The sequence below is a fragment of the Vicugna pacos genome, chromosome 18, assembly GCF_048564905.1.
Source record: "Vicugna pacos chromosome 18, VicPac4, whole genome shotgun sequence".
Lineage (NCBI taxonomy): Eukaryota > Metazoa > Chordata > Mammalia > Artiodactyla > Camelidae > Vicugna > Vicugna pacos.
This window is the reverse complement of record NC_133004.1, coordinates 43,628,503-43,644,272: the sequence shown is the minus strand read 5'-3', so window position 1 is coordinate 43,644,272 and position 15,770 is coordinate 43,628,503. Positions and strand designations below refer to the sequence as shown.

Sequence of the window (15,770 nt, the reverse complement as noted above, 5' to 3'; positions counted from 1 at the left end):
CTATACATTAATATATATATTTACAAAAATTTACTCATATATGCATATAAATGTACAGTGCATATTAAAATAAATACAAAGTACACATGTATATAAATATTTCATATATTTATGTAAAATATATTTACATTATATATTTAAACAAAGTTGTATTTGCTAATTTTTGTTATGGGTTTTTGTATCTATATTTATGAGGAATATCAGTCTAGTCTTTTTTTTGGCGGGGCTGTACTGTCTTTGCTCAGTTTTGTTATCAGATTAACATTAGGTTTATAAAATGAATTGAAAAGTGTTTCCCATTCTTCTAATTTCTGAAAAAGATTGTGTAGAATTGGTATTGATTCTTCTAAAAATGTTTGGAAGAATCTTCCAGTGAAACCAATTGACATGGAGATTTCTTTCTGGAAAGATTTAAAATTATGAATTCACTTTCCTTAATAGCTATACGGCTATCCAAATTATCTACTTTATATAGCTAGGTTTACTGGTAGTTTTGTTTTTTGAGGAATTGGTCCATTTCAGCTAAGTTGTCAAATTTATGTGTGTAAAGTTGTTCACAGTATTCTTCTTTGGATGTTGGAAGGGTCTTACGGTGATATCTCCTATAAAGAATAACTCCTGATATTGGAAATTTGTGTTTTCTCTTTTCTTCATCAGCCCTGATATGTTGCATTTTTATCCATGTTCAGTTTACATCCAAATTCTAACCAGACTCTACAAGAAAGGCTATGTGGTGGCTGGCTCTTAAAACCTCAAAAAAAGGACAGTGGAGGGAGAATCTGGTCTCTCTCTTTGAGTCAAATGATATACAGCCCAAACAACAGTGCTTGGATGGAAAACAGTTGAAAAGGTGAAGAATGGGATTCCCGGAACAAACGCAGGATTCTTAGCATATGTGCTTATAAACTGCTTTCAAAGAAGACTAAGTGTATCTATGTCATAAAATATTAAACTACTAATGTAAATCAAGTATATTCTCTATTGCTAACTTCCAGTGTTCTTAAAGATGATCTATTAAGTGCAATTTAAGAATCAGAATGTAAAATCATAGGGGTATACCTGAAAGAATGGGTTGAAAGTAATATGATGACGTTTAACAGGGAAGAATGTCAGATGCATCAAAACTGAGAGGTCTGTGACTTAAAAAGCAAGGTGGGTGAAACGACAAAGGTTTAATGAGCCAATGATGGGACATATTTTGATTTTTAAAAGCTAAGGTGTTTTTAACTGTATGGGTTCAATTATAGCACCTAAATCCTAGCTGTTGTCTTTACACAGCAGGCCTCATGTGGAGTACTATGTCCAGCCTCGTACACCTGAACTTTCCAAGAGAAACAGCTAGAGAAAGACCCGGAGATGGGCAATCAGGAGATGAAGAAGCAACTGACAGATTCCAAGTCCTTTCAGAGGCAAGAACTACAACCATGGCAGGAAATGTCAGGAAGGTATATTTTTGGCTTGATATAAATGAAGTTTCTAAAGATGCTAATAAACAAGGGAGTAAATCATCTTGTGAAGTGGTACTTTCTTTTCTCTACCAATGAAAGTAAGAAACAAATACTGAATGACTACGTATTAGGGATGCCTAATAGTCTAAACTGTGGGTAAATTCAGCTGAATGAAAAACCACCGATACATGTCCCCACTTTCATTCTGCCACAGACCTGTAAGAATGTCATGTCAGGAGAGCATGCCTCACAGAACAGCTTGGGGATCTTAGAAGTCAGAGCCTAGGGGATTTTCTTTTAGATCCTGAAGAGTTCAGAAATTCAAATACCTTCCAAGACTATAGCTATCTCATGGATTTTCCATTTAGTTGCACCTGAACTTATGTAATTAATTACAGATATAACAGAAAAATAGGAGAAAAGAAAATGGAAAAATTCTTATTCATGACATAATCTACAGGATAAGTTGAAGTAGACTCTTTCTTGGACATAAGCAACAAAGATCAAATTTGTTGCAAAATTCAGGCAGTTTACCTTTTGGGGGCAGATTAGACTTTAACATCTTTGAAAGAGCTTTCAGCAGTTATTTCATCAATATGAATAACAGAATTTTAAATAAACAGTTGAAGTGGCAATTTAAAAGCTGTTCGGGTTTTCTTCTGTGCAGAAGTTAATCTCTCAGGTGGTTAAGTGACTTCTCTGCAGTAAGCAATCAATCACTGGTCTACATGGTTTTTACGATGTAGTAATAAGGTTAATTCTCATCAAGTCTTCAAGATACATTTTCCCCCCAAGCTTAAGAATGTCCCCACTTTTCCACACATGAATCTCTAACACTACATACAATTTTCCTGTCATGGTGTATCCTAAACAGAAAGAAGAAAACAGCTGCAGCCACCTTCTAAAAACACTGATGTGTCATCAAAGGAGTCATGTTAGTGCCACTCCTCAGACTGCTGTGACAGGGTATTTCTAAGCAGCTGCACCACGATGCCCCTTACAGGCTGCACAGGAGAGGACAGCTCTACACAGGAGCTTCACACGCCATCAGCAACACTCACAGTTGGCCATTACCTTGTTCAAATTTGAAATCTATGTAGGAATACTGATTCATTTCTTTTCTCTTTTTTCTTTTTCCACTGGTTTCTGGTGATAGCTCCTGCCATTTTTTAATGGCGTCAGAAAAGGCCTAAAAATTGAGAAAGGGAAAGGTTACCACTGTAAATGGGACACAAGAACAGGTGAAACATAGGCAATCCCCAAATTTGTCATCACTCCCAGTCAGCCATCTTCCCTACGTGGCCTGCCAGAAAAAGCAGTGACAAAATAAGCAGGTAGCATTTCATCATGCTCATTTTCTCTTTCACCAACTGCTATAATGGCAGAACCAAAATGCTTTCTGACAAATTAAAGGGGTACATAAGAAAACAAGCAGCTATTGAAGCTGCCCCTGAATAAGCACAGGTTAAATCACGGAACAAATGGCTATAAGCTGTGTTTTACAGGCAGTGTCTTACATGCTGCTTCTCTGATAAACACTCCCCCTCTAATTCCCCCACATTCTCTCTGCTCACACCCACATCCCCACTTTGTACTGCACATGGGAGCACAAAATTCTTATGCCAGCAATACTTCCTTTTCTTCTATACCTTTAGCTTCTTCCCTTTTTAGATCTTTCCAACAGGCATTAAAAGGTGCTCAAATCTTTGCGATCTTAAAAAAAGACCTTTCCTCCATTGACCTCTTTCCCCTTCCAGTTACCAGCATCTCCTTTCCTTCTTCCTTCTCTTTGTAGTGAAACATATCAGAAAGAGCCACGTGTACATTATTCCATCACCTCACCTCCCTTGAGTTTCCAACTCCCACTATCCTGGCCTCTGCCTCAACCCTTCTACTTCCTGATCTCCCTAACATGGGGCTGACTCCAACACCTTCCTTAAGTGCTCATCTCACTGGATCTCTCAGCAGTACTAATGAAGCCGACTGCTCACTCTCCTGACTTCCTCCTTCCTCACTGCCTGAAAATGCCTTCTCCAGTCCGTATTTCCCACCTTTTTTGTCCATTCAGCCACCCAGTGAATTATTTTTACTTGGATGTCTCACAGGACCCATACAGCATGCTGGCAATTCAACGTTTCCCAAATAGAATTCATGATCCTTTCCTCCAAAGTAGCTCCTCTCCAGGATTCCTTATCCCAGGAATGACACCCCCGTCTTCCACACCCCCACGTGCTAAACTCCTACTTATGCAGCACTTCGGTTTGTGATTAAATGTCACTTGCTCAGGGAGGTCCTCCTGTTGTACTCTTTCAAAGCCCCTTGCATTTTTCTTCCAAAGTATTTATCGCACTTATAATTATATTCTTATTTGTTTGATCAGTTTCACGTTATTTTCTCCATTAGACTGTGAGCCTGGAGAGGACAGGGAATGTTACTGCAGCTCAGGGTGTCTCCTCAGCAACTTGCATGGTTTACATTTAATACTTGTTTGGTAAATAAAAGGTTACAGGGATTTTATATGTGTTACAGCAATGCTGCTAATAAATCACATTCTGGATTGGTTTGTCTTAAACAGCTGTGTACTCCTGCGGTAAAATGGTAACAAAAGAAAATGAGCATTTTACCTACAGATGAGGAAAGGATCATCCTCTGCAAATATACCTCCTACCTTCCTTGCTTTTCAAAGCTCGTAAGTCTGGGAATCAGAAGGGAATTCCATTTGCTGGATCCAGCGCCTCCTATGCGTCCACTACATGTGGACTTTTCAATTCCTTACTTATTTAATTCTCACAATTCTCTGAGGGAGGTATTATTCACTTTATAGTAAAGGGAAGCAAGACTTAGAGAGGAGAAGGAACTTGCCCCCAGTCAAAACTTAATTAAAGTTAGGACGGGAACTCAAGCCAGTCTCTGAAGTAAAGCGCCTCTCTTTGACATCACCTTGTCCTCAGACTCAGTGAAACCCCATCAAGAGCCGGCTGACAGTAAAATTCATCTTGCTACCTTTTTATATCCCTGAATAACATCCTCCACAGCTGCAGTGCCTCGTCCCTTGTTTTCTGTTTCTTCTTTCTGGAATTCCCCACTGCCTGAGGTGTTCCCCACGAAACCTTAGGCACTAATCTTACAGTCACGTGTTTGTACTCAACTGCAAGACTAATTTCATACCAAGTTTTACCTAAAGACTAATTTTATACCAAGTTTTACCCACCCTTGAACCAGGGCTACCTGCAAAAACCCAGGAAAGGAGTCAGAACAAGTTATTATGATTTGCATTTATAAATGAGGTAATTAAATGGTAGCCATCATTTATCAGCAACTAATAAATGAAATGTGAATTCAGAGCTCCTAACCGGTAGGTAGTCCTCTGGGTTTTAACCACACCACACTGCATAAAACACAGAGACTCCTGACTGGGAGAAATGGGGTCATTACCTTGGTCTCATTTGAATACTGTTTCTGGCAGGGAAAAATCCCATATATATGAACACAAACTTGTATTGTCAGGAAGCTGTATCTTAAAATGTGGCCTAAAAATTAAGGAGCCTCCAAAAATCTTCCTTTAATGGTTACACTAACAATCAATCCTAAAGATCTAGTTAAGCAGACAAATTACAGAATCAGAGTTTCCTCCTTTCAAGACCTGCTGGTTGTAATTCAGGCCACACACCTCAAAGGCACCACGCTTTTTCTTACCTTTAGCTTTTGCACATACTGTTTCTCTATTGAAAGCATCCTTAAGACCCTGTTCAAATGATATCTTTATTTCTTTCCTAGTGCTCTAGTGTACTTTTATTCACACCCTTTTGTAACACTCAATATACTGTTTTAGCCTCTTTTTTTTAACTTTAATCTCCTCAAACAGACTGAAAGCTCTTTGGAAGGAAGCTAATTTGTATTCTACAGATGCCAGTGTCCTAAGGGTCTAGCCAGTAATTACCACAAAGTTAAGTACTCCAAAAACCTACCAGGAAGAACTCAGAACAACAGATAATGAAGAACAATTTTTCCTTCTGTTTTTTTTCTGGCACTTCTCCTTTCAGCCTGCTCACAATCACATATCAAATCATCCAAGGTATTAGTTCTGAGAATCAAGGATACAGTCTGGTAAGATTTTTAGGCCATGTGTGACAACAGTCAAAATTCCTTTAAGGGATGACTGCAAAACATGACAATGGGCATTTGATGATGTAAAAGCTGACGAGTGGGCAGACTCCTCTGTGGAGCCTGGTGGAAAGGTCAGGTCCAGAGACAGGGATACATCACCTGCATGGAAACAGAGGTGACCATTCAAGTACACAGAGGGAGAAATCTAGAAGCCCAGGTGGTGGAGACCCTCAAAATGATCACATCAGAGAGCAGAAGACAAGGGAGGGGTTAAAGAAGATGGCCCTGTCCACTAGCATTAAGCTCCATGAGGGAAGGGATCTTGTACTGTCCACTGTGACATTCTCAATGTGTGACCTGTGGCAGGCATTCAACTAACTAAAAGAAAGAGGTAGTCATACCTGTGGCAGAATTACTGAGAAAATTAGGAGGGGAAATAATTTTCAATCTCGTGGAAACATTAGCAGAGTATGAGTGTGTAAAGGAAGACACAGGAAAATTGTCAGGATCTAGAATACAGAAGATCAATATCTGTCAAAAGGAAAAGGCAATTCCCAAGACAACAGCCACGCAGTAGGTGTGGAAAACAATCAGAACAGACTGGAGTCCCTCAACAAATGAATGGATAAAGAGGGTGTGGAATACTACTTAGCCATAAAAAATGAAATACTGCCATTTGCAACAGCTTAGGTACACTTGGAGGGTATTATGCTAAGTGAAATAAGTCAGAGAAAGACAAATACTATATGGCATCATTTTACCATACATATGGAATCTAAAAAGAATACATCAAATTAGTGAATATAACAAAAAAGCAGTACTCACAGATACAGAGAACAAACTAGAGGTTACCAGTGGGGAAAGGGAAGGGGGAAAGGGCAATAGAGGGGTAGGAGATTAAGAGGTACAAACTATTAGGTATAAAATAAGCTACAAGGATATACTGTACAACACAGGGAATATAGCCAATATTTTATAATAACTATAAATGGAGTAGAATCTTTAAAAATTGTGAACCACTATAACATACATCTATAACTTACATAATATTATATATCAACCATAATTCAACTAAAAAAAAAAGAACAGACTGGAAGAGGAAAGAGGGCTCTGGGTAAAGAAAAACAAAACAGATTTGACAGGTTTGACAATAAACAAAACTGTAATCAGAACAACTTTAAAGTTGTTGGGTGTTAGCCACAGAGTCAAAAAAGCAAAACAAAAAAAGCAAATGAAAAAAACAAAGGCAATTCATTTTACCTCAATTTAAGGAAAACAAAAAACTTAAGAGAGGAAATATTATCATAGTACATAACCTGCCCTAGCAGCGAGTATTTCCATAGTCATAATAATGAAAATTCTAAAAACAGATTTAACAAAACTGTATACTGAAAAGATGAGGGTGTGTGTGAGATCTAGAACCTCCAACTACCATAAAACTAGAATAATTTCTGTAACAAATGAATCAAGCATAATATGTTCATAAATATGGAAGTAAATACCAGAAAAAAAAAAACAGATTAAAGAGTTGAAAGCTACCTCCAGAGAGGAGAGGAGGAGGCTGAAGGAGAGGGCTCCAGCCTGACATTTACAAAATTATAAGGAAGCATTTTAGCACTATTTGATTTTTTTCAACTATGGAAGTGAATTACTTTGATGAAAAATAAACATTCATTTTAAGAAGTAGTTCCTGTTGTTTCAAGGATGACCTGTTCCTTCCAGTTTAGAAGTTATTCATTAAAAACACTTATGTGCTGATCGTACTTCTGTTCCTACAGAGCTTTACAACCAGAAGAAATATTACTGCAGCTGCACTGGGGTCTCCAAGAAGCCTACCAGCAGCATACACCCATAAAAAGAGTTGAGCTAAAATATCCTCAAGAGCACACACATCTCCTGCACTCCGGGCTTCCACATCACAGGCTGGGAACAAACCAGAGTGGCCTCTCCAGCGTGAGTTCAGTGTTGCAGACCTAAGCAGGCCGATTCACGCAAGCCTCTTGTGCCCATGTAACAGTACACTAAAGATGGACTCTGAAGACAGCACTGAGCAATTTTTAAGTAAAAAGATTTGAAAATTATTCTGCAGCACAGAGAGAACTGTAAAGGGACGGGAACTTGTTACTGAAACCTGATATACGTGAGGCACTGTGTAACAGGCTCGTTGCGTACTATCACATCTAATTCTCACATTAGCCATCTAAGACACCCACTACTAGCAGAAAACTGAAGTTCTGTAAGTTTAAGACAGTTGCTCAAAGTCACAGACCAACAAGTGGCAGAACTAGAAATAAAATTCAAGAGAGGGAAAAAAAAATCAAACCTGAGTTTGATCAAGATTCTAGATCTAATCATCAATTTATAGGAGATACAGGGGACAGAGGAGTTGTTTAATTTCACTGCAAGGGTGTAGCCAGCAAAATCTAGTCTGTGAAAGAAAACCTGTAAGATAAACAAATTTTTTTTAAAACAAATCAGCAATAAGGAAAAACAGAGAGAGAGGAAAGACAGCGAGCTTACAGATTAAAAGAGACCTAAGTAATACAGCAACCCACTGCGCTAAACAGCTTTTACTTGGAACTCGCTATGACCAAACAAGCTGCTTAAAGATTTTTGACATATTCAGAGAAATCTGAACACTGATTGGATATCTAATGATGTTATTTTTAAGGTATGATAATGGTATTTTGCTTATGCTTTTAATTATTTTATCTTTGTCTTTATCTTTTAAAGACAAACACTGAAATACTTCTGGATGAAAATAATGAAATGATGCTTGGAATTTACTTCAAAAACAGTCTGGGAGGGAGAAGTGGGGAGGGGTGGAAATGAAACAAGACTGGGCAGGAGCAACTAAAGCTGTGACTAAGCAGGGGCTGGCTACAACACCATCTCTACTTCTATACATATTTGATGTTTATAGTAAAAAGTGAAGGAAAAAAAGAGAAAGAGAGAGAGAAACCCAGGGAAAACTGACTGCGTCTTCATAGTCCCTAAGCCATCACCATGCTTGAAGAGTGGCACAGGGAAGCCATGCTATTGCTGTATTAGGAAGCATCTCTGGGTGTGTTTTCTACATTCCTGTCCATGTGAGCGTCACTTTCCACAAGACAGAACCCTTGTGTACCATGAGCATACAGCAGGGGGTGATTCTAAGTTCTAATTGAGCACATCAGATCTTAGCTTCTGCCAAATATTATTTCCCCTTAGACATCTTACATTCATTCAAACAGTCCAACACACCTCTTTTCAAAATTCTGCAAATTTTAAACTTACCTATCAAAACAAGCAGACACCATAAAAAATACAAAGGGCCAGAAAAACGAGGAAAAGGATAAGGAAGATTTGAACAAGAAAGAACTGAGCCACAAGAAGTGAAACCCTACAACCTCCTTTCCAAAACCTAGTGGGCTGAGGGAGGATCAGACCTTCGGTGGGGAGAAGCGTCTGCAAGTGAGGTTTCTCTTACTGACCTCAGGATGGTGACTGGGACATCACTAATGAGGACCAACTGGCCCCCAGGCCCAGGAGGTGCCTGCTGTTGCTGCCCTTTTACTTTCCATCTAGGCTCCCTGGGAGCTCAGAAAAGGTATAAGGCACCACAAGATCAGTTAAGATGCCAGGCAGGGCCTAATGATGAAAGAAGCCTTTCTTTCTCAAGATCATTACTGGGTGGGGCAAGAGGTCATTCATTTTTCAATGACAGTACACGCATTCCCTATTTAGCATGAGGTATGAGATTCAGAAATAGACAGCACTAACTGTGTTTCCTTCAGAGTAATTTTACCTAAAATGAACCTACAGTTAGGAGTTTGATGAGTTACCTGGATCTTTGCAAACTAAAGTGGTAGGGCCTAGACTCAGCACAGTCATCTTCCTTCAGGTTAAGACCCAGTGGGTGTTTTAATCATTAAAGTAACTTCACATTTGCTTGTCTTCTGGAAAGTAAAGCACACGTTTTGCTGAGAATCCCCAGAACTTCAGCAGGAGCAACAGATTTAAAGGTAAGAGAGAGGAGAGGAACAACCTAAGGGCCTATTAGTGCTCACCCTTCTGTCCTGGCTGACCGCCATGACAAGAGGTACCACACAGTGGACTTCACTAAATGAGGCATGTCCATTACCCACTACTGACCAGCAGCCTTCTAAGCCTTGGAACAGAGGCTCTTAAATAAAATCTTATTTAGGGCCCAGAAGGAAAAAACAAAACAAAACCAAACCCTGAGAGCTTTTAGTAGCTGCCTGCTCTCTTCTGAGGAAAATCACCACTCCTTGGGCAGCACTGGGTTCCTGGACCCTTCACAGACTCTACACCTCATGTAACTAGTAACTGAGCTATCTGGGGGAGGACTGTGTGACCAGACCCACGTCAGAAAGCAAATCAGGGAGGAGCAGCACTGGAACACATCTTTTACACTCCAGTCATCCAGCATTCCATGGTGAAATTCATTAGCCTCCATGTTTTTATGATCAAACCAGAAACTCCCTGCTTCTAATCTGTATTTCTCTTCATTCAGTTCTTCCTGATCAGCAAATACTCTTGTCTATTTATCTTCACCCTGACAAACTCCTTAGCTCTTCGCCATCATAAACCATCCCAATTTCCACAAGCTGAACTCTTCACTGTCATCATGGGAAATAGTCAAGAGGTGTGACCCCACCAGGAAGACCAAGTAGAGCACCTTTCGGGTGATTGCATAGTGTCCTTTGAGCTCATGCAGGGCCCACTTGATGTCCTGACTGCTGAGCATTTTGAAGTCGGCCATCAGGAGGTCAGCAGCTTGGATGAAGCAGCGCTGATCAAGAGGAGTCAATTTAGAATAGTCAAAAAAGTCTATTTTTGGCATCTGAAATGAGAGAGAAGCACAACATTAGGGGCCAGACGGTGCATTTCCCATGCCAGGGAAATTATTTGAAGAATTACTTTTTACAGAATAGAATAATCTGACTTGTACTCATAATTACTCTTAAGGAAGATACCAGCCCTGAATAGAGATAAAGAAATGGTGATTCAGACAAATTAAACAAGCTGTCTGGAGTCTGAAGACTAGTTTTACTAGTTGGAACTGTGAAAGAGTATAGCTGTGGATTTGAACCCCATCTTTTAGCCATTTTCTTTACACAAAATGTTTTTCCAGCTACAGAAAACAAGCATACTTCAGAGATACTGTGAGTCTGGTTCCAGGCCACTGCAATAAAGTTAAAGTCACAATAAAGTGAGTCAAATTTTTTGGTTTCCTGGTGCATAGAAAAGTTAAAGTTATGTTTATATAATTCTGTAACATACTGTAGTCTACTAAGTGTGCAATACCCTATGTCTAAAAAAACCAATATATATACACCTCAGTTAAGAAATACTTTATTGCTAAAAAATGCTAACCATCATCTGAGCTTTCAGCAAGTCAATCTTCTTGCAATAAGTAACCACAAAGGTCACTGATCACAGATCACCATAACAAATATAGTAATAATGAAAAAGTCTGACATACTGTGAGAGTTACCAAAATGTGACACAGAGACATGAAGTGAGCAAATACTGCTGGAAAAACAGCACTGATAGACCTGGTTGATGCAGGGTTGCCACAAAAAAGTCCTTCAATTTATATATTTTAAAAAACCCTGTAACACCTACAAAGCACAATAAAACAAGCAATGCCTGTACATAAATAGTCAAAAAGAATTCACGGGAAGGATCCCACAACAGATCCCACCGAAGCAGTTCTGAACTATACTTTCCTTCAACCGTGAACCACACTAAATGCTAGTCTGGATCACAAATGAAGACAATGATTAAGGTTTTTAAAAACCAAACTGTTTATATCTTGATACAGGATTTGGTTACATAGGTGTATGCACTGTATAAAAATCTTACACAAAAAGAAAAACTATAAACAGATATTAAACTCTGGGCAATAATCTGCATGTTAAATTATTTATGGGGCAGTGTATTAACGTTTTTGCAATTTACTTTGAAGTGCATTTTAATGAAATAAAATATAAGAGGAAGGTGCTGATGGACAGAGGGACAGATTTGTGACAAAATGGACATAGTAAAATATTAACTTTTAATAGTACTGCTGATTACATAGGTAATGGAAAATTCTTTTGACTTTACTGTATGTTTGAAAATTTTCATAATAAAATGTTAAAAAACTAAATTTAGACACAAAGAATTCTGGCCAATTCCTGTTTCATCTTAGGAACCTGATTTGTAGGATTAAAGAGGATTTGTTTAATTCTTTGTGGAGAAGGGAAGATAGTTACCATGAAAGAAGTCAAATACAGGATTCAAAGAGGCTCAGACTGGAAATTCTACTGAACGGTATATTCTGAAATCTTATTTTCCTGCATAGTCTTAAAAAAAGTGTCCTGCCAAAGCACTTCACCCTGCGAAAAATGATGAAAAAAGCAGAGCATTTCCAGGTAGACACTGCAGAACAAGAGCACCACTTGCCTTGGTCTCATCTTGGCTGGAAAGCAGGCTGCTACTGGGGTCGATAATGACTCTATCTTCTCTCTTTGGATAATCTGGATTTTCCAGAAGAAAATTACAAAGTCTGCAAAAATAAATGAGGTTACTTTCATACTGCTCCTAAATCCCACATTTGCCCATTGATTCAAACATAATGTTTGAAAAAAATGTCTCCAGTCACAGATTATAACTGACCTAGCAAGGAACTGAAACGCCTGCAGACCAGAAGCATGAAACAGACAGACAGACGAAGACAGCCACGCTGCATTTCTATTTTCACTTGCTAATTTAAAAAGCAAGAAATATATTGATGAATGTAAACTCCTTTGAAGTTTTTCTACTGGTTGGGTATCAATGTAATGAAGTCACTGAAATTTCTACTGGGTAAACTATATGGAACTGGAGAATTGAGAAGAAAATTTATTTACTGTTTGTCAGGAAAACTGTAACAAGTAAGGGGTGGCAAAAAGTTTATTTACATTCACAACTCAAAATAGTTTTCTAAGAGAGCTAATAAATAAATGAAGATCTTTTGTTAATTCATTAATAATTTTTTTATCCCTATGACGATTTGGGGGATGCTCAGTTGACGTAAGGTTGAAGGAACACACCCTGTTTGCTTAAGAACAGACTCTCTTTGTACCAAACTCACAGCCTTGGTCTTTATATCACTACTATGGAAATTCTTCAAAAGTAAGGATATGGAGAACAAGATAACACGTACAGATCTATCACCACCCAGATTTACAAATGTTAACTAGCAAGGCCCTTCACCCTGCAACAACCAAAGAAGGCAACAAACTGTACTCTTGGGATGATCCCACAGTGACAAGGACAGCCTGGGCGGTGTGCAGCATGAGCTACTTCTGTGGCAAGAAAGCTTCTCAGTCACAGAGCAGCTGGGGCCTCCCCTCCCCTCTCTCTTCCTTCCCTTGCTCCTGCAGATTCTTAGGATGACTTTACTCCCTCGTAGGTACCCCAACACGATTCTCACTCAGCTCCTTTCTCCTGTGGTCTCTCCTGTTCAGCGTCAAAGGTACAGCCTCTAATTAAGTAGGTCCAGCAGGCAGAAGACAGAAAATCTGCTCTCCTCTAGCTCCTCTTCTCAGCTGGGAGCCAGTGTTTGGAGATTAAAAAATGGGGAGGCATGCTTCTTCAGTAACCTCCCTTCCCTCTTTAGGACCCTTAGCACTGGCCCAACTGCAAAGCCCCCTCTTCCTCTTCCTGCTCCAGGACTGGTCAACACACCTCAACACCTTTTTCTCCATCATCACTGCCAGGAGTCCCACATGCTTCCTACTGCTAAGCCCCCCTCCTCCTATTTCCATGCCCAGTCTCTTGGACACAATGCCAGGGGCCTGCAGAGGGAAAAGCCCCCTTACCCATATTATAGTTGTAGCAAGGGGAACACCCAGAGTCAAGAATTCTGAGCACAACTGCCTTGCAAACCACTATCACTGACAGTAACTCTTTGTTCCAGTACCAACTGATGAGCACGACAGGTTATACAGATATTTGAGGGCTAATCAGAGCATCAGTCACCTTTAAGAACCTGGTAGTTTGGGGGAAAGGCACAGAGCTCTAGACAACCCCATCCACACGCACACGTGGACGTACTACAAACCAGACATGGAACAGATTCTCCATCTCAATCTTGCCTGTTTGTAATGTTCTGACAAGTGTGACTACCACAGGCCAACAAACTGCCAAAAACCAGGAATTCGGGGAAAGACAAAAAGGTCAAATAGTAAAGAATCTTCTTTGATATAACAGCCATGCATGAGTGAAGCCAGAAGTCTCCCAAGTGGGGAACACGGAAGATGATCTGCTAGGATGTTGGAAGAAAAGTATTAAAACTTCTATTTCTAGTTTAAAATCTCATCCTTTAAAATTTTCTATTTTTATGCATTTTCTAAAGTACATGATATGGAAGTAAAACAGTAGATATAATCTCTGGGAAAAAGAACCCCCAGATTTTAGGGGTTCTTCTCTTGCCAATTCATTTTATATTTTTAACCACATTAAAAACTTCACATATTGAAACGCTGCAAGATATGGAACTTCAAACGGCAGGTATCAGAGGCTCTCACTCTAAAATGCCAAAATTCTTTTCCATTCTAGTATCTTCTCTACTTTCCTGGAGTTAAATGACATTCAGTGGCACAGATAATTAAGAACAAAGTTTCCCTTCTACAGAAATGAGCTACAACCAAATACATGAATATTTATAGCCTGGGGCAAAGGCAGTGGGAGGCTTGTCAGAACTCAAATCTGCCCATCCACTGAGACTATTTCATGCCTGATCTGATCTGACAAGCTAAAGGGTTTCAAGAAAGCACTCCTGCTAAGTAAGCCAGGTTAATATTCTAAGCTTTTATTCTTTAATAGTTGTTGCTCCCTCGATCCAATTTAAGTTGCATCACATGTGAGTGAAGTCTTGGTTAATCAGCCTAAGAGTAGGTTACCATCACAGGGGGTCTCTGGTGAAGAGGTCCCTCCAGCTAAAATGACCAGCTGGGTACATCGAAAAGTGATTTAAAGACTGCACACAAAGTGACTAAGAGTCAGCTCTACAATATACCAGTTTGCTCAACTCTGCTTTGGGCCTCCTTTCAGCTTTACATTAACAACATTTAACTTAGTTGTGAGAATTAACAACTTAGTCTCAAGTGCACAGGAATGAAAGGGAAGTAACAGGAAAGTCAGACTGTAGGTCTGAAAAGATTCAGTTACTGAACATTCCTCTTCCTTTGGATTTCACAAGAATTTTTACAAGTTTAAGGATGAATGTTTGCTTCTGAATGATGTGAAAAGCACAGTCAGTAAATCCCTAGAAAAAAGGACACGTACGAGACTCGGGAGGTAGGAGAACAGAACTCTCACAGAATCTGTCAATTTGATCACATTTTACTGTGATCGCAACTAATCTTGAAGATATTTAAAAAATAATATGTTCATCTGTAGAACGACAGGAAAACATTACAGCATACTAAATTTCTAAAGAGTTACCTTAATATTTACTACAAATTATTCATAGTATTACTTGGTATTTTCTATTCAAATCAGTATTCTGTAACTAAATGTGCTAGGTTTATACTTTTCTCTATCATTTATATTTTCTAAAATGAACAAACAAGTATTATACTTCATAATCAGAAAAACATTAACAAAAAAAGAAATTCAATGAGGTAAGAGGAGTAAACAATTCACATAGGAGGGAAATACAGTTTATAAACAAATATATGAAAAAATGCTACAAAATTATCAAAGAAATGCAACACAATTACTTTAGCAACAACAACAAAAACAAGACCATTACTCAATATTGTTGAGTAATTATTAAGACAATTCTCATACGTCTCTAATAGCAACATACAGTGGTACAGCTCCACTGGAAAGCTATTTGGAAATATGTTTCAAGGACGATGAATTTATTTATAATCCCTGATCCCAAATCTTAACTTTTAGGGTTTCAGCATGTAGTATACAATATATTAAAAAAAAAAAGGGGGGGGTGCTACACATAGAATAATGTCTTTATCAGAACAACTATGAACAAGCAAAGTATTTAACAAAGAGGAAAATTCAACAGAATGATTGTCATTAAAGGTGATCATTATTAACACTGTGGGGGAAAAAAAGGAAAATATTTTTTCCTTAACATTATTTCATAATCAAGACACACAAAATTGTATTTACCCTCTGAGAAAAATTATGTTTTCATTCAAAGAACTAAAAGGTACA

The 15,770-nt window shown here is 38.7% G+C and overlaps 1 protein-coding gene across 1 annotated transcript in view; it reads right to left on the bottom strand.

The window, feature by feature from the left end:
• RNF216 (ring finger protein 216) overlaps positions 1-15,770 on the bottom strand; it is a 135,210-nt gene that overhangs the window by 94,429 nt on the left and 25,011 nt on the right. The window contains exons 6-8 of the mRNA XM_072943362.1: positions 12,009-12,111; positions 10,237-10,401; positions 2,523-2,637 (exon numbers count right to left, since the gene is read on the bottom strand). Of these exons, the coding sequence (XP_072799463.1) occupies positions 2,523-2,637; positions 10,237-10,401; positions 12,009-12,111 (383 nt within the window). The remainder of the gene's footprint in view (positions 1-2,522; positions 2,638-10,236; positions 10,402-12,008; positions 12,112-15,770) is intronic.